This window comes from Plectropomus leopardus, chromosome 17, assembly GCF_008729295.1.
Source record: "Plectropomus leopardus isolate mb chromosome 17, YSFRI_Pleo_2.0, whole genome shotgun sequence".
Classification (NCBI taxonomy): Eukaryota; Metazoa; Chordata; class Actinopteri; order Perciformes; family Serranidae; genus Plectropomus; species Plectropomus leopardus.
In genome coordinates, this window is record NC_056479.1 from 23,499,965 (window position 1) to 23,517,575 (window position 17,611).

Genomic DNA, 17,611 nt, shown 5'->3' on the forward strand with positions numbered 1-17,611 from the left:
CGGGTCAAGCTTGACAAGTCCTAAACACTGAGTTTCGAGCCCTACAAAAGTCATAATGTACTGATCACCAATTGTTATGCCATTTTCAGTAGGAACAAATTAAACCCCTAAACCACTTTTTTTCAGTTGAAAAGCAATATATATGGGTATTAAATGGAGGTGCTGATTGATGCACATTTAACTCTTAACATCTGCGTGCAAGGAATTCAAATTCTACATATTGTGTTTTAAATATGCACAGTAACTGCCCTCTAAAGGTGAAACCTGGCTATTGCAATTGAATTTTGCTATCGGCTGATCTTGGTAGCAGGAGCCTGCTTTCATCACGAACTGAGCCCCCTGTTGCAGCCCCATCACCGCCCTCTCATCAAACCACTACTTTGTGTTTGTGCAGAGAGGTGCTGTGGATCGAGAGGTGGCACGATTGGGAAACTGGACATGCCATTACATTTCTATTGTAACAACAATAGTGAAATATTTTCCTTTCCTTTTTTTTTGTAGTTTTCGCTGATCATTTTGTTTCTTGATGATTCATACTTGGTTGAATAGTTGTTATCATCCTGTGCGGTTAGCAATGCCTTTTGCCTCAAAAGAGTACATACATCTTTCAGTTTACATAGTATGTAGACTGACATTACAGTGAACGTCAAAGTATACATAAATTTTGCCCACACTTTTGCTTTACAATCAATTTGCTCTATAAACACTGGAGTTGTATTTTTCAGCTGTTTCTTCTTTGATCAAGTAAAAGGATTAACTTCCTCTTCACGGTCTTCAGTGCACTCTAAATAAGCTCTACATATTGATATAAAGCATGACACAAAAAAGCTCTCCCTCATCATAGTTATCCACAAAACATCAGAATATTCCTGCATGCACAAACAGGTTACTGCATTTATCGTGTTCATGAAACAAGTGTCTGATAGAAGTGGGGAATAAAAATCACATCATGTTGGCATGCATGTGCAATCCTTACTGTTGAACACCTGAAAAAGGCAGAAGTCTCATAGTAACAGCGTTATAACCTTGACTCTGAGAAATGTGCTCACTGGCTGTCATTGTGCTGATTAAGAGTGCAACATCAGGCCCAGACCTCACTGAATTAAACATGGGCTTCAGAGGATAAATTATTCAGCTCTTCAGTTTTGTAGGAACTGATTTGCTTTGGCTAATTTTCTGAGCTCTGACACCACCTGGCGGTTAAACTGTTTGGTAGATTTCACAAAGTACTTTTGTTGACGGGGTAGTTCAAAACAAAACAGAGCCCAAAGCAAACAGTGTTTCTGAATCATGTTTTTTAAAGGGATAGTGTAGACTTTTTGGAGTGGGGTTGTTCAGGGAACGTATTAATAATCAGTATATTACGTACAGTAGATGTTGGTCGACATGCTCCCAGTTTGGAGAGGCAGCTTAAAGGCCAACAGAAGCTACGCAATGTGCTTCAATGGGGTCAGCAACAAAAGGTTTTGCAGCCACCTAAAATAAATATTATTTACTTAATAAATAAATACACACATATTATTTATTCAATAATTGAATATTTATCTATTTAACATTATCAATTTTTTCCCGATTATCAAGTCAATTTTCGTCTTACAAAATGGTCATACAACTCCACTTTAAAAAAAAATCTGAACTATCCCTTTAAAGGATGCTCTAAAAACTACCCTACCCATAGTGCAACGCAAACTGTAAACAGGAAGCGTCCGTCTCGCGCCAGTTGTGCTAATGTTACTGCACTAAAATGCTTCTGCTTTGACTTTTGCTGAATGCACAGCTCAAAGCAAAAACTTTATAATGATAAGAATTAAGTTTTTATCAGAAGACTGAATCAGCGTAACGGTAATTGTGCTAATGTTTTTTGTTTACGTAGCAACATCTAAAGCTGAGCGTACGTTAACGGCGACGTGATTCGCTTCAAATGTTAACTAACTTCAAGTTAACTGCGCAATTTTAAAATGCTAAACGACCGAAACGTCGTATTTAAACGTGAAACAATACGACGTGAAACCATGTTAACGAATTACAATCGTGTAATGTGTCGATATCATGAAAACTCAACGGTGTAACGACGTGGTTACCAATGGAGACGGGAGACGCCTAATCAGATTTAGCTAACGTTAGCTAGCTCGCTATCTACTCTGGGATTAACGCTTCAATATGGTGAGTAATTCTGCTGCCAATATAACATTTTCACGATTTATCAGTGTTAAATTGGTTCTTCAAAAGGTTAAAGGCATGTTTTGAGTCGCTTTGTATTAAAGTAGAGCTGATTTAATCTGACGTTTATCTGTAAAATAACTAATTTTATTGTTATTTACAGGCTACAAAGCTGAAAGGCAAATCGTCCAAAAGTAAGTTCCTCGATTTTTTTGATACTGTTTCATATTGTTATGCATACTGTATTATTGTAACAGAGAAACAGATAATCATACAACTAAGAACTTTTCAGTAGTAATGCTGGGGGGGAAAAATCAGGTAATTTGGGACATCAAGTAAATTGAGACGCATAAGGTTTTACACATTTGGCTCTGAAATATAAACATACAAGTGTTATTGCACTGCTACAACTAAAATGCTAAAGTAGCCTACTAATTTTTTTGAAAGAGAAATTGCATTGGCTCTCTGTTAACTAGCGAATCGATTGATCTGAACTTTTATACCTCTGTGTACCTGCATGTAACCTTAGATTATTCGACAAAAATCTACTAATAGCCCAAAGGTCTAGGCTTACAAGTAAAGGACACTGGTTTTGTTGTCAGGGTATTATTTTGGATATGTGTTTTGTATAATATGTGATGCACTTTTTAACAATGTTTTGAAAGGTGCTATATTAAGAATGCTGCAGCGAAAACAATAAAGGTGTAACAACAAAAACGTTTATATGATGTTGAATTTAATTAATTATTTGGTAATCTACCATGTCATAAATTCACCCTACAAAATACCAATAATTCATAATATCAGAAACAGTTTTCAACCAAAGCAAATCAGGGCTGCTGGTAGTATATTCATATACTATATAAAGAATAATCTCAAGCTTGTGTAAAAGTATGTCCCATCACTGTTTTCTCAGGTTTATTTGGAGATGACGATTTACTTGACAGCTTATTTGATGATGAAAGTAAGTGAGCAGTTTTAAACCAAGTAGTAGTGTCATTATTATTACTATTGTATTATTACGGAAAGTTTTGAGTGTTAAAGTATTTTCTCTAAACATTTTTCTCACCAGAATTCCCAGTAAAGGGGAAAGGAACTCGCAGTGGACCCTTGAATCGGTAAATTTTAAAAGATTTTAGAGCCACACACCACCAGTTATGAATCATAAGTGTTTGTGATGTACATTTTCTTTTGCAGCTCATCTGCCACTGATAACATCTTCAGTATGCTAGCGGAGGAAGTAAAGAGGGATGGCGGGGAATCTGAGGTATGTAGACAGAGATGTAAAAAGACGTGTATGAGCTCTGATATTTTTAGCTTTATTTTGTTACTATTTTCTATTCTGTCCAAGGACTCCGATGTCTCAGCTGCAGATCCCAACGACATACTGAAGAACATGAAGGTAGCTCATTATAAATTGAAAAAGCAGAGACAAAGTTCAGCTTTGTAGTTTCATGATTTCAGGTTCACTCAGAGTGCCTGTTGTTTTTCTGTATCCTTGTACAGGACATGGACGATATGGATGCTGACCTTTTTGCATCAAAGAAAAAGCCGAGTTCAGCTCCCGCGCAAACAAAGCCGTTCAGTAACGGAGGGCCAAAGAAAGACTCTTCCACGTTTGAAAGTAAAATAAAACCAGAGGGAGCAGGTAATTCAGTGTGGAGTGTTCTCGCATAAATTACTTTCTCATTATTAACTTCCCATTATTACCGGCTTTGAAGTTTGCATTAATAGTAGTAATCAGAGAGCGAGCGTGTCTCCCCTTCTTCACTCAGATGAACCCACCACAGGAGGGAGGAAGCCAAACTCTGCACCTCCGTCTACAGCTCATAACTACAAGAAGTTAATTTTTTCTGGTAAGTGAGCCTCCCCGTCCCATCTGTCTCTGACACCAAGCTTTATTTAACTCAGCAGATGTTTGCTAATGTTTTTGCTTTGTTTTTCTCAAACTGCTGCTTTAATTTAGACAGTGGTGGTGATGATGAAGGTCTTGGTCAGACACCCCACATTAAAGGTACATTAGTACAGATATGTGTTTGGCCTTTTTACTTGTAGATGAATATTATCTGTGTGTAGTTTGACAGGATCCTCACCGATCCTTAAAAAGTCTTAAAGGCACTGAATACAGCCCTAAAATGGCATTAAAATGTCTTAAATCAGTCTTTCAGAAGTATAAAAAATGCTCGGAGGTGGGATTTGTATTCATCTTTTTTCTGACATTGCATTGAAAAAGATCAAGATATGGCTAGCATTAAAAATAATGATGCAAATTTACAAAATCAACAAGAGTCAAGTTTTACGTTAGAAATATTTGAAAAATAAAATGAAATTCCCCCTAACCTTAAGTGATGAATGTCGGTATTTTTGTCCTTCAATATTCGCTACTGTTAAATTGATTTTAATTTCTTCCCAAGTGGCATTAAAATGTCTTAAAAAGGCTCATATCCCACTTGCTCTAAGCTGTAGGAACCCTGGTTTGAACAGGAGAAGTACACAAAAAATAAAGTGACAATAAATGTACAAATCTGGAGGTAGATAACTATTGCTATATGCTGCAATTTCACCCTAGGGATCAATAAAGTGTTTCTGATTCTGGTTAATGTGTTACCGTATAGTTAGTTACTTGTGCAAGTTAAAGTCAGTGTCCCAGTAAAGCGTATGCACAAGTATACGGTGTATATTCACCTCTTTTTCTGGCTGTTTACCGTAAACCCACCTTTCAGTCATGCTAGGTTTAGGGAGCACTGCACTGAATTTTCATTGTGTTTTTATAAGGCTGTTGTGATCTTTTGAAATAATTTGGCTGTTGTTTGACAACATTATTATGCTAGAGCCCTAATTCTTCTTTACAGTGATTGCAATCGGCAAACTCATTGGAATATGCAATAAATAAAACCAGTGTGTGTTATCGAGTAGTGGCATTAAAATGTGCCAGGCGCCACCAACTTTGGGTTTTTACCACCAAAAATGTTCTCATTTACCAACCCAGCTGGCTACTTTTTCCCATTGGCTGACTACTCCATAAAAACCCCCTTTTGTGTTTTGTTTGTGCATGTAAATGGTAAATACTTCTTTTCCTCCTCCCTCCATTCTTTCTCCAAAGCCCCGAACACATTTCAGGTGCAGAAATTTCACTTGCTTTAAGCCCTATATTGAAAAAATGCAACATAAGGTAGTCTATGCATATATGGCATCTCCCTATCATTTATCAAGTTACAGTCTGGTGTTCAAAAAAAGTATACGAAATGTAAAAAGTCTGATTTTCTCTTCAGATCCAGATGACCTCCTTGCTGATTTAGATGACCTGCTTCCAGATGAAACCAAGCCCGAACCGAAATCTAGCAGACAGCCGGCCAAACCTGAAAAATCTGCACCATCTCCCTCAGCATCTCCTATCCTAAAGACTGAAACATGTGAGCCTTAGATGATCCATAATCCTTAACTTTCAAACTTCAAAACAAACAAACACTAAAGTGCTGTTTTGTGTTTGTGTATTCTTTGTTCATCAGCAAAAAAACGAAGGGATCTCACATTTGATGACGATGATAAGGATGACCTAATGGATGCCCTCGGATTTGACAGCGATAAAAACACTTCAAAGAAAAAAGACAGTTTGCTTTGGTCCAACAAGGAAAGGTAACAGCTCTGTTCTCACTCGTACTCTTACTGTTGTTGTTGTCCTTATTTTTAGTGCTCCAATGATGAATAATTACTGCTTTAGAGCTTTGAGCTTTGGGCTTAGGGGTGCCGCTAAAAACAAAGCGAGAATCAGGCAACTTTCCGCTTCCTCCCTTTGAATCTTAACATAATCTTACCTTTTCCTATGTTGTGTCCCCCTGTCCTCAGGAGTGGGACCCCTCAGAGACCTCTTACGGCAGTTGATGGGATTCTGGAGAGCTTGACTTCATCTCGTCTCCTGGAGCGACCTCCTACGGGCGAAAAGAAAGACCAGCCTCAGTCTCAAGAAAAGCAGCAAAAAGAGAAGACCTCTGCTGTGAAAGGTAATAGAGCGCACTGATCCTCTGCTCTCCTAATGAGGAGAAAAGGACTGTTTTTAAAGAACAACATGTTTTAACACTTTTTCCCATTTTTCAGAATCACTTTTTGAAGATGACCTCACATTTGGCTCCTACCAGCCCACATTGGGATCCACATCTGAAGGACGCATGTCCCGCAGACAGTCTGTCAGGTGTGTGTTATACAGTATCTAATCTAGGTGTTTGACAGCAGCAGTTTTTCCCAGTAAACTGAACACTAGATTTTTGTGGCTTCGTGCCAGTGATAACCATGATCCGAATCATTATATTTGCAGGTTGTCCACCCAATTCTTGTGAATGTGATATTTCAAAAACACCATGAGGGAATTTCTTCTTCTTTTTCTTCTCTTTGTTGGTCATAGGTCAAGGTCACTGTGACCTTGTCTGTCTCATTCTCATGAATACAATATCTCCAGAACACGTTGAAGGAATTTCCTTGAATTTGGCACAAACGTCCACTTGGACCAAACAATGAACTGGTGGTCAAAGTTCAATGTCATCGTGACCTTTTTTCAATTTCATTGGCTTACTTTGAAGCAATATTACCAGAACACCTTGAGGAAGTTACCTCAAATTTGGCACAAACGTCTACCTTGACCCAAGAATGAACTTAAGAATTCATTCATTCATTCATTATAAAATTTCACACAAACTGATTGTATAGATCTTCTGTGCCGCCAGGAGGAAAACGTGTGTGAAGAATCCATGTTTTCACAGACATGGATGTAGTGTAGGCATACAACCACAAGTTGGTAATTGTAGTTTTTCTTACCATCAGATTTTCTACAGAGGATGTCAGTCCCTCTACCCCAGAAAAGAGAACAAAACCTGCCACCCCCTCCTTACGACACCGCAACTCAGCTGACTGGCTCGGCCTCAAGACCAATGACGACCTCACCTTTCTAGAGGGTGATACCAAAGAAAACAAGACTTCATCGGAGACTCCAAAGGCTCCTGGATCTCCTTCATTAGAGAGAAGACCCTCTCTGACGGGTAGCAATGCCACGTCTGCTGCGAAAATAGCAGCAGATAACCCAGCCCCGACTGATAAAATCACCAAACAAACCAAACCAGAGGTCTCTAAAAGCCAGAAGAGAGAAGAGGAGGAGGACGACTGGTTAGCAGGAGCACTGAGCAGGAAGAAGACTCTGTCAGTGCCAAAGTCTGATTCAAAAACATCCAAGCAGGAAGACTCTCTGGGCCTAGGAGAAGAAGTGGATGTGGAGTCAATATTAAGGTAGACATCAAAGGAAATACACTGACGCGTACAATGACAGAATGCTTGTTTCGCAGTATTGAATGATAACCTGCTCTTGTTTTTAGTAAACAAGTCACTTCACAAGCTCCCAGGGGCAGAGAGGAGTCTCTTCCATCTGTCAAGGAAACCAGGTAAGATATTTTTATTTAAATTCTCTAAACCTGTGAACTGTAAGTGAATATTTGTTTGCTATTTTTGTCATTCTGCTTTTGTGCAGCAGCACTTTTCTTGGACAGCCCAGCCCTGCTGCTCACTCCACTCCTGTCAGAGAGACAAGAACCAAGCAAGGTATTTATCCAAATAAACTACCACTTCAATAACATTTTATAATAAAATGATGACTTCATTCATCAATTAGCCTTAATCGCTTTTCCTGTTAACATGGGTAGCCCATCCCAGCTGAAATAAAGCGAGAGGCAAGGGTACATCCTGGACAGGTTGCCAGACTATCACAGGGCTGACACTTATGTAGAGACAGACAACCTTTTATGCTCACATTCACACCTATTCCAATTCAGATTCAACAATTAACCTGCATATCTTTGGACTGTGGGATGAAGCTTGAGACCTCAGAATAAACCCATGCTGACACAGGGAGAACATGCAAACTCTGCAAAGAAGGGGCCTCCCAACTCGGGTTTGAACCCGGGACCCTCTTACTATGAGGTGACAGTGCTAAACACTGCAACACTGTGCTGCATTTTTTGCAGTCTTCATATCCATTGTTCTCAAAAAGGAGAGCGATGCCATCGTGGGAAGCAAGCGTTCCCAAGTGCCTGTTTTTTAGGATGCAATGGCTACGCCCTGAGATAAACAAAGCAGCAATGAGCACTGCATGTCATGTGACGTACAGTCGGTGGATGTCTTTCTTTTCTTCTGTAAATATCAGTCAATGATAAATATGGAGAAGAGGTTAATCACAAGGCTACACAAGCTTTTCTTCTGTCCAACAGACAACATTTTAGGCCAGTTAAATGTTAAGAGGCAACACCTAGAAGAAGATCAGCTCCAAAATCTGATTTTTTTTATAAGTAGGCTATGATATGGTGCTGATTATGGCTTTGCAACTTAAAGCGTAACCTGCCTTCATGCCCTTGAAAGCTGGCACAGAGTAGGCACAAGAGCAGCACCCAGCACCCAGACCTTGTGTTTTCCATTTGGTTAAAGACGTGTCATGTGTCTCGACCCTCATTCTGCCTTGTGTCACATCATGCTCATGACATTCTGCTCCTCCTCTCGTACAGATACCATTCCTACTTCCCCCTCAACTCCACCACAGTCCCCTTCTTTCATTAGAGAGCACACACCCACCACTCAACCGCAGCTCCCCTCAACCCTAACATCCTCCTCAGCAACCGCTCCGCGTGCTAAATTAGACCTCGGACAAACTCTGCATTCGTCTCCTCCTTCAGATTTCCCTCCTCAAGTTACTGGTCCTTTGTCGGCCTCTGCTGCTAGTGTTAGCCTCACCCAACCCCAGCCTCAGTCCCCACCCCACCACCTATCATCCAACAAGGGATCCGGGGTGCCGATTGGACCCGGTCAAGCTTCGACTGAAACCATGCAACAGCTTTCGTCTCTCAACCCCATCTCTGCTATACTGCCTGGCTCAGTGTGGCGTATGTAATCTTGGGGAATCTGTCAAATACAGTATTCACTATTGCTTTAATATCTAATGTGAGCAGGTCTCTATGATCATTTCTCATGGTTGTTCTCTTTGCAGCTGCTCCACAGCAAAACATATCAACTGCTGTCCAACAACAGGTATTTATTCTTTTCTGCAACGAGTTTTTCATACTTAGGGTGATCACATTTTTTTTAAAAATCCTTTCCATATTTTGTAAAAAGGTGACACTGTCAGGAGACAGTCTGCAGCAGCTGCTTCTACAACAGCAGGTTAGGATCATAAAAGTCTCCACGTGAAGATTTATTAAAAATGTAAGAACACATTTGCCACCTGGTTTGTTCTTGACTTGTTTACTGTTCTCCTAAAGATGATGCAGTCTCAGCTGCTGGGTCTCGGGGGTGTTGTGGACACAGGCGTCCTGCAGAGACTCAAAGACAAAGAGCAGCCACCTGATTATCAAGTGTTACAGGCTCGGATCATCCAGCTGGAGGGACAGGTACAGTAACGCTGTTAAAGTAATGAGAGGAATAATAACCTTCCTCGCTTCTCCAAAATCCATGTCCCTTCACAGCCTGAAACTCCTGTGTGTTATTGTTCAGGTAAAGACGCTGCAGCTGGAGCGAGACCAAAGCCAAATGTTGCTAGAGTGTGTCCAACAGCGGCATAAACAAGATATGGAACTCATGGAGAACACACACAAGTATATTCTTGGACCACACATACACATACATGTAACACAAATGTGCAGCGCTTGTGTACATGTTTATCATACATTATACATAATGCCCAGCACTTTAAGCAGCATCTGTGTGCCCATGCGCTTATTGTCAGAATTTCTGTGCACATCTAGGACTCGAGTGAAGCTTCTCGAGGAATCAGCAGCCCAGAGGGAGACACAAGCGCGACAGGAGTGCGAAGATCTAATGGAACGCCTGGCCGCAGTGACACGATCGGCCGAGCAGGAACGCTCAGAGCTGCAGGCTCAGTACCAACGCAAACTGGCCCAGGCCCAGCAAGACAGAGACCGAGAGGTGGAGAGACTCAGAGAACTCCAGAGGTACACCAAGGAAGCTTCTTCTACACTAATAGATACATTCTATATCAATATAGCAATTACCACACGTGTGGACTCGAATCACAGATTTGAAGACTCTAGACTAAACTTGACAAAATCAAAAAATGACTTGCAACCTCGACTTAAACTTGAACACCTATGATTCATGATTTTACTTGGACATGAGTCTTTTGACTTGAAAGTACCTCCTCCAAGCCTTAAGATTTAAAAGTTTGTTATTTAAAATGTGCGCCACCGCACAATTCATTCACCATCATTCCCTGAGGAAAAACTAATGTTATATCACTCAGTGCCAGTTGGAAAAAACAATACCAAAGAAAATTTGGTTTGCATACAAAACGAAGCAGTGGTCAACAAAAAAATGACAAACAGAATGCAAAACATGCAGGCTGAAAATTACAGATGGAGAACAAAGTTTGACATTTGAAATTGCACAATAATAGCCTAGACTTACTGGTCTTTGTCCAGTTTCAAATGTCAAACTTTGTTCTGGGTAATTGTGGTTAATTGTGGTACTGGTAAAATAGAGCTGTATGCTATGAAAGTGCAATCTCAACACTACTTTTTTTCAAAAAGCAGTCATGATATTTGTAAATGTAATATGTTATGACTCTGTTAATGTGGCATTACATTTGTTGAGGAACTCATTACGGTTTGTTTAGGACTTAAAATTCAAAGTTTGGGACTCAGGTCTTGTCTGTCTTGACTTAGGACTCAAATGGAAAAACTTAAGACTTACTTGTGACCTGCAAAACAGTGACGTGGACCTACCTCAGCACTGCATCATCAGTACTAATCTATGCTATTCTCTAAAGAAATCTAATCTAATTGAGTAAATGTTCTTTTGTTGGCCTAATGTACAACTCATGTGAGCATATAGAATCTAATGATTAAGTCATGACTTTACCACATAGTTGTTGTATTTGTACTACTCTGCCATCAAGGAAATCTATCTTGGAGATGAAGAAAGACCACGAGGACCACATTGAGAGACTGAAGAAACTGAAGGAGGAGGAAATTTACGCAGTTACAAGCGCAACGTCTCAGACCAGGTACAATGTTCTCAAATTACACCAGTTTCATTTGCAATTATACTAATAACTTTGAATACTAGAAGTATGTTCTGTTTAAAAAAGCAAACTGCAACTGTAAAATATTTTAATTCTAACAGTGAGTCTGTAATTATTGTTTTCTGTTATTTTTCAGTATCCAAACATTATCTGTATCTACTAGCATGTCTGTATTTTTATTTTTTGTCCAGATCTCTTAAAGTAGTGATCGAGCAGATGGAGCAGTTCTCTTCTCGGCTGGGGGATCTTTCGTCTCGGGTGGAGAGCACACATGAACACACGGCTCACGGCCTGGAGGAGGGGGCACGGCACAGAGATGAGCAGCTTCGAAGTACCTCCCACACACACACACACACACACACACACACACATGCATGCACACACTTTGTACAATTAGGTCAAGGTACAAGTTGTCTAATAGCATACTTCAGTTGATATCACATGCAGTTGGGTTAAGATCGTTCTCTACATGCACGTTGCAGGGATGCAGGACCGTCTGACCCAGCAGCAGAAAGCCATGGCTGAGGAAAGAGCGTACCTGAAGGAAATCATTTCCAGGATGGACACTCAGCTCAACGAGCAGCAGAGACAGCTCGAGAAGGTCTGGGTCAAATCTGACTTTTTAAAAAAGACTATTTTTAGGATTTCTGAATGTGCTTTGGCTGAGCAGGACGCAACTTTATCTACAATGAAGACTGATGTTTTTCCCCTCAAAAGACCAAAAAACCTTTCTTTGTATGCCTCAGGAGCGCTGGAAGATGACAGCAGAGCAGGCCAAGGCAGAGTCTACCCAAAGAAGCCTGGAGGGAGAGCGAAACGCCTTCAGCATGCAGATCAGCATGGAAAGAGAGGAGCTGGAGAGAGCTAAGGTGAGGCTGACAAACATTTGCATCTATCTAGATTCCACGTGTCTCCCCTTACCTCTCCTGCCGGTCTCTGTTCACATCAGAGTGCACTGCTGGAGGAGCAGAAGTCGGTGATGCAGCACTGTGCAGAGGAGAGGAGGAAGCTGGCAGCTGAGTGGGCCCACTTCCACGCGATGGAGAAACAGAGGCATGAGAGGGCTGAACGGGAGGTCAGCAGCCTCTTAGAGAAGAGAGAAGGCTCCATAATCAGTCTGGCACAGGTGAGCGTAACGAGAGAGAGGAGGGGCAGTCATGCTTTGTGGTCTTAAAGGTACAGTTCATCCCAAAATCAAAATGAAGTATTTCTCCTCTTGTTTGTGCTGCTACAGTATTTATCAGTCTTGTTTTGATGTGAGTTGCAGTGTGTTGGCGATTTCGGCCGTAGAGATGTCTGCCTTCTCTCCAGTATAATGAAACCATATGGCACTCGACTTGTGGTGCTCAAAGCGCCAAAATTAACAACCTGGTCATGATTTCTGGAAAGAGACATTGCTGTTGAGTTTTTGTGTAAAATGTATTTTTTGGCACTTTGAGCACCACAAGCTGAGTGCCATCTAGTTCCATTATATTGGAGAGAACGCAAATATATCTGCGGACAATATCGCCACCACTTTAGATTGATAAATACTGTTCCTTCAATCATCTTTTTAAGTAAATGTTAATGGTTGCTGTAATGGCTATATTAACATCACTTAATATAAAGGAATGTCTTTAAAAAGTAAATTTTATTTAGCTCTCCCAGACACAGGGGCCACAAATGATCAAAGAAATGGACTTTTCTCTCTGTTTTAGGAACAAGCCGACTTAAAGCTCCACACTGCAGAGCTGAAACAGAAGGAGATGGCTGTGGCTCAGGAGAGAGAGACTCTGGACAGACTGAGAGAAGACGTGGACAGAGAGAAAGAGAGAATAAGCAGCACGGCTGTGAGACTCAAGACACGAGCCCAGGAGGTGGAGGCCTTCAGCAAGGTAAACTCACACCACGCAGACCCCTACATGTAGTGCAGTAAACAATAAGTCATATCTGAGTTTTGACCACGCTGTGCTCTTTGCAGCTCGCTGCAGAGAAGTACGAGGAAGGAGAACGAGCGTTGCAGGAGGCGAAACGTGTGGAGGCTGAGCACGAGGCACGGCTCAGAAATATCCATGCTCAGACTGAGCGGCTGAGGCAGCAAGAACAGCGAATCCTTCAGGTGAAAGCGCTCTTCAGATTGGGCTTCTGTTTGACAAAGAAATATGAGCAGCACATAACGTTAACTGTGTAATAAACACTTGTTACAGGAGCGAATGCGGTTAAATCATCTGCAGGAGGACACAGAGAGGCTGAGACCAGTCGCTCCAATTTCCTCTTTACCAAAAACAATTCCACCTATTTTACCAGGTGATGTCAATTCTGGTTATTTGACAAAAAGTAGTAGCTCATAAAAGTAAAAAACAAACCCATTTAATATTAAACGTGTAACTCTCTTTTCTTATATTTGTCTGTAGATGCAGGTTCGGTGTTGCCAAACCCAGAGCTGACATCAACCCTGAATGTTACTCCAACTACTTTTAGTGCCAACTCTCAGTCCATGGCTCTTCAGGCCAGTCTGGCTCTGTGGAGGTACACTGCAGAAAAGGTAACCAGCGGAAACACAACTTATACACACATTTTCTAACTACTTGCAACTTCAAATGCATTCCGGTTTTTAACTTTTCCAAAAAATAGTCATTTGATCGTTTTGATTGGTGCATGACCGAGCACTAAGGATGGCAAACCTTCAAAAAGCTGTTTGATGAACGATAGCTATCTTGGTATGAGTTACTGTCAGACTTATCAGGCTTGTTTGAAATGAACTGCACCTCACTTGGTAGGTAGACGAGATCAGGCGGCAGCAGCAGGGGGAGGTGAATAAAACCTACAGCTAATTTAAACAGGAGCCTTTGAAGAAATTTACCAGAATTCTTAAAAATAGTTTACCTCCATCTGTAGGCTATCTGTAGTTAGCAAACTACATTATAACCTTTATATTATTGTAAACCACACAAGATGTGTTTGAGATTAAACCCTCATTGCACAACATAGTGTCAAGTATGATAATTACACAAACGAGGATTTTTTTTTCCCCTCGGTGAGGCAGCACCTTAGTGTTTCCCATCATGCTCTGAGTCCTGCAGTCAGTGGAGAGCAACTGCAGTGACTGGCTCTAAAAAAAAAAAAAAAAAAACTGCCTGCCTCAAATCTCATAGTTGTTAATTTCAAAGTGAGCATGACATCAGAGCAAGTAATGATTTAAAATCAGCGCATCTCAGTCACCCAAGAGCTGTTTTGCAATAATCTATTCTACATTAAATCTACATTGTCAACTCACTGATGTTCCAGTGGTTGTAAAGCTTTTGCTGGAATTGCTTAACATACCTTTTAAAAAACAAAACTTTACCTATAGGAGGTGATTATTGGACACTGAATTCAGATTCCTTAAAAATTAAAGAACACAAGTCATTACTGTAAAGGTTTTTAATGTAAGTATCAAAGTGAAACAGGCTTATTACATTACAATGACAGCATCCATCAAACAAGATGCATAACACTTAAGACCACTGTCTTGAAACATTTCAGTATCGGTTCCTGTTCCTAATTACTTTCCCTTCCCTCCCGCAGGATCGTGAATACCTCGAAGAACAGCAGACCTTCTTGGAGAATTTGAAGAAGAAATCTTACAGATCCACTTTCAACACAGATTGACCAAAACATGCTGGGTGCTCCCAGTAAGATTTGGGTTACTTTTCATGTACAGAATAGTTAAAATGTGCCATTATGCTTGATTTTTTAATACACATCATAATTTTATTAAACATGTTTTAGCTCAAATTAACAAATCTACTGCATTTAATATACAGTGGCATCTGACCCAAGCTGATGTGTCCGCATCCCCGTTGATTTGATCTGCAAGATACAAAAATCAGATTAAGCTTTTACACTAATATAACACAAACTACTTTAGTCAGCCAAAGATATATCGGTTCTGCATTCAAGCCTCAGGTTACCATGACTCCACACTTAAGTTCAGACAGGGATAACATGTATCATCACTGGCTTGACTTTATCAAGTTTCTCACAGTATATTTACCTGTTCAACTCTTTTCCACAGCCGTGTGGTCTCATAGTCCCGTTTTGCAGAATGTTAAGACCCTTTGGGGAGAAATTTTACAGTTTAGATCATCTACACCAATGTAATCAAAACTACTGATTGATAATGTGCTTGTTCTGAGTCTGCAGTCAAGCCTCAGGTTACCATGACTCCACACTTAAGTTCAGACAGGGATAACATGTATCATCACCGGCTTGACTTGAACACCAAATGTCAGTCATGCAGCATTTACCTGTTCAACTTTTCTCTGCACCCGTGTGTCCTCTCAGCCTCTCGTTCTGCAGATTGCTTCGACCTGCGGGGAAAAAGTTTACATCTAGATCACCAAGTCTTCAGATTTGCGCACCATAAGGAAACAAAGTGGAAAAAATTCTCAGAACAGCTATTGCCATCGTCAGTTATCGCATCAGACGGCACTTCCTATGCAGCAGTTTTCATCACTGAATCGTTGGTAATGTGGATCACAATAAGTAAAGTGGTACACACCTTTTCACCAGACCTCCTCATGGTGCCAGTTAATGTCAAGTGGGACAGGTGAGCCTGCAAAAACAGTTAATTACTGCTTGTTAATCACCACATTTTATTCAAACAAAATCATGCTTCTTGCAAATCAGACATAATTTTATTGTGTTTTCAGACAGGGTACAAAATATCCACCGCTTAAAGTAAGAAATAAAACAGGATTCCTACAGCTTGAGGCAAATTAAATTTAAGACTTTTACAGACTCTTTTTAACGCCACTCTGGATAAAATTTGAGATGACTTTTACACTAACCTGAAAATAATAAAATTCTTAATACTGTTTTTTTTTTTTTTAACAGTTGTAAACAATTTTGCCCAAACATAAAATATATTGATCAGGTGAAATAGTCAGATCTAGTAAAACTTGGGAAATACCTGGTATTTATTAGTGTTTTTTAATCCTAACTGACTAACCAATTTAGGCTTTATTTTTGGATGAATGAATTCAGTGCCTTTTCAGACTTGTTAAAGATTCGCGGGAACCCTTTAAAAGTCATAATTCATTATCAGTTTTACCATTCATCACAATGAAAGACTTTGCCTTTGTTGGCAGGTAGATGATAAAATATGAAATAAATCAGATATTTCGGCAAACCTCAAATCAAAGACAGAAGCTGGGGACCGCATGAAGGCCACGTTTCTGACAATCCTCTAATATTACACGATGTAACGTTAAATAAACATTAATGTTTTCATCCCGTATTATTATATACACCAGAGGATTTGATCCATGTTCTCTGTTTGTCTTCAAACACCCACTTAAAGCCTCTTTCCTAACTTTTGCCCAACATGGTCCTTGCACGTGTTAGCTAACAGCTAGCAGCACGCTAGCACAATCAATAATATGAAACCGCCTCCAAACAAAAACACGCTTAATACGGATACAATGTACTCATTAAATATTACCTGTTCACGGCGGATCGTCAGTAATAAACTCCATATTTACACTTAAATGCCACATGACATAAAAATGCTGTCCTCGAGAGTCAGGCTCCCGCACCGCAGTGAAGGAGATCGAGGACGTAAATCTCGCGTGATAACGCTTTTATATGTCGTGAACGTCACGTCCCACGTGATAACTGACAGGGTGTGGCGAAAGTTCAACTTACAGTCAATTTACTTGCGAAACAGACAGAGAAAAGTAGGTTACTATTCTATAATTGGATTCAATAAAAATTCAACTTATAATTTAAGCCATTTTAATTTAATTTCATAATGTAATGTGCGTTTCCTGTTTTTATTGTTTTCATATCTATTGTATTTATCTATCTATTTTTTTATTTCGTACGCCGTGGCGACAGTACGCGACATTTATTGATTTAATAAAGGCGTCATTAATGCAATTATAATGATAATATAAATAAATAATATAGATAATAGTAGCCTAACTATAATTTAACAATAGATATGTATCCTATGTTATAAAGGACTGTAGAACCTGTAATAACACAAATACGACAAATATGCAGGAAAAATACAACGTAAATTGGTCTGATAATAATTAAATAATTATCTTGTTTAGGATGTTGATAGAACAATGTTAATTAGCCTAGCCTATTTGTTTAGTTTCAGGCTAAGTATTCAATAAACCGCTATAGTCCACCATCCTTGCAGAAATACGAAAACTTTTATTCTAACAAGCTCAGCTGAAATACATCACATATTGTCATTGAAGAAAACAACGCCTTTGATTACAAAAATGTTACTATTTCACTCTGATCTCAACTAATGGGAAATACCATAGCCTTTATATTAAGTAAGAAGTGTGTCAACAGGTAAAATAGCTCCTATAACTGAAACTTAGATCGAAGAGGCAAATTTGGAGT

The 17,611-nt window shown here is 39.9% G+C and overlaps 1 protein-coding gene, 1 long non-coding RNA gene and 3 other non-coding genes across 10 annotated transcripts; 1 reads left to right on the top strand and 4 right to left on the bottom strand.

Annotated features, from left to right (window-relative positions):
- Window positions 1-1,760: 1,760 nt before the first annotated feature.
- LOC121957027 (fas-binding factor 1 homolog) lies at window positions 1,761-14,857 on the top strand. Of its 6 annotated transcripts, none has more exons than XM_042505515.1 (32): window positions 1,761-2,163; window positions 2,324-2,354; window positions 3,077-3,124; window positions 3,233-3,278; window positions 3,358-3,427; window positions 3,512-3,562; window positions 3,667-3,808; window positions 3,936-4,016; window positions 4,127-4,174; window positions 5,433-5,573; window positions 5,670-5,796; window positions 6,007-6,161; window positions 6,256-6,349; window positions 6,976-7,434; window positions 7,521-7,586; window positions 7,673-7,743; window positions 8,700-9,074; window positions 9,179-9,219; window positions 9,304-9,351; window positions 9,450-9,578; window positions 9,682-9,782; window positions 9,933-10,139; window positions 11,102-11,209; window positions 11,419-11,558; window positions 11,710-11,828; window positions 11,974-12,096; window positions 12,177-12,353; window positions 12,925-13,101; window positions 13,188-13,325; window positions 13,414-13,513; window positions 13,621-13,751; window positions 14,774-14,857. In XM_042505515.1, the coding sequence occupies exons 1-32, from the start codon at window positions 2,161-2,163 to the stop codon at window positions 14,855-14,857; spliced, it is 3,831 nt and encodes a 1,276-aa protein (XP_042361449.1). In that variant the 5' UTR covers window positions 1,761-2,160. The 6 variants fall into 6 exon arrangements, with proteins under 6 accessions (XP_042361449.1, XP_042361453.1, XP_042361450.1 ...); XM_042505519.1 differs by having other exon boundaries at window positions 8,868-9,074; XM_042505516.1 differs by having other exon boundaries at window positions 7,676-7,743.
- LOC121957028 lies at window positions 14,615-16,781 on the bottom strand. Its single transcript, XR_006106731.1, has 5 exons — window positions 16,692-16,781; window positions 15,750-15,803; window positions 15,496-15,558; window positions 15,243-15,304; window positions 14,615-15,058 (listed from the first exon to the last, which is right to left on the bottom strand). It is a non-coding gene; the product is annotated as an uncharacterized LOC121957028 (long non-coding RNA).
- Window positions 15,144-15,213, bottom strand: LOC121957331. Its single transcript, XR_006106749.1, has one exon. It is a non-coding gene; the product is annotated as a small nucleolar RNA R38 (small nucleolar RNA).
- LOC121957330 lies at window positions 15,392-15,461 on the bottom strand. The gene has a single exon (XR_006106748.1). It is a non-coding gene; the product is annotated as a small nucleolar RNA R38 (small nucleolar RNA).
- On the bottom strand, window positions 15,635-15,708 carry LOC121957332. Its single transcript, XR_006106750.1, has one exon. It is a non-coding gene; the product is annotated as a small nucleolar RNA SNORD49 (small nucleolar RNA).
- Window positions 16,782-17,611: the final 830 nt, after the last annotated feature.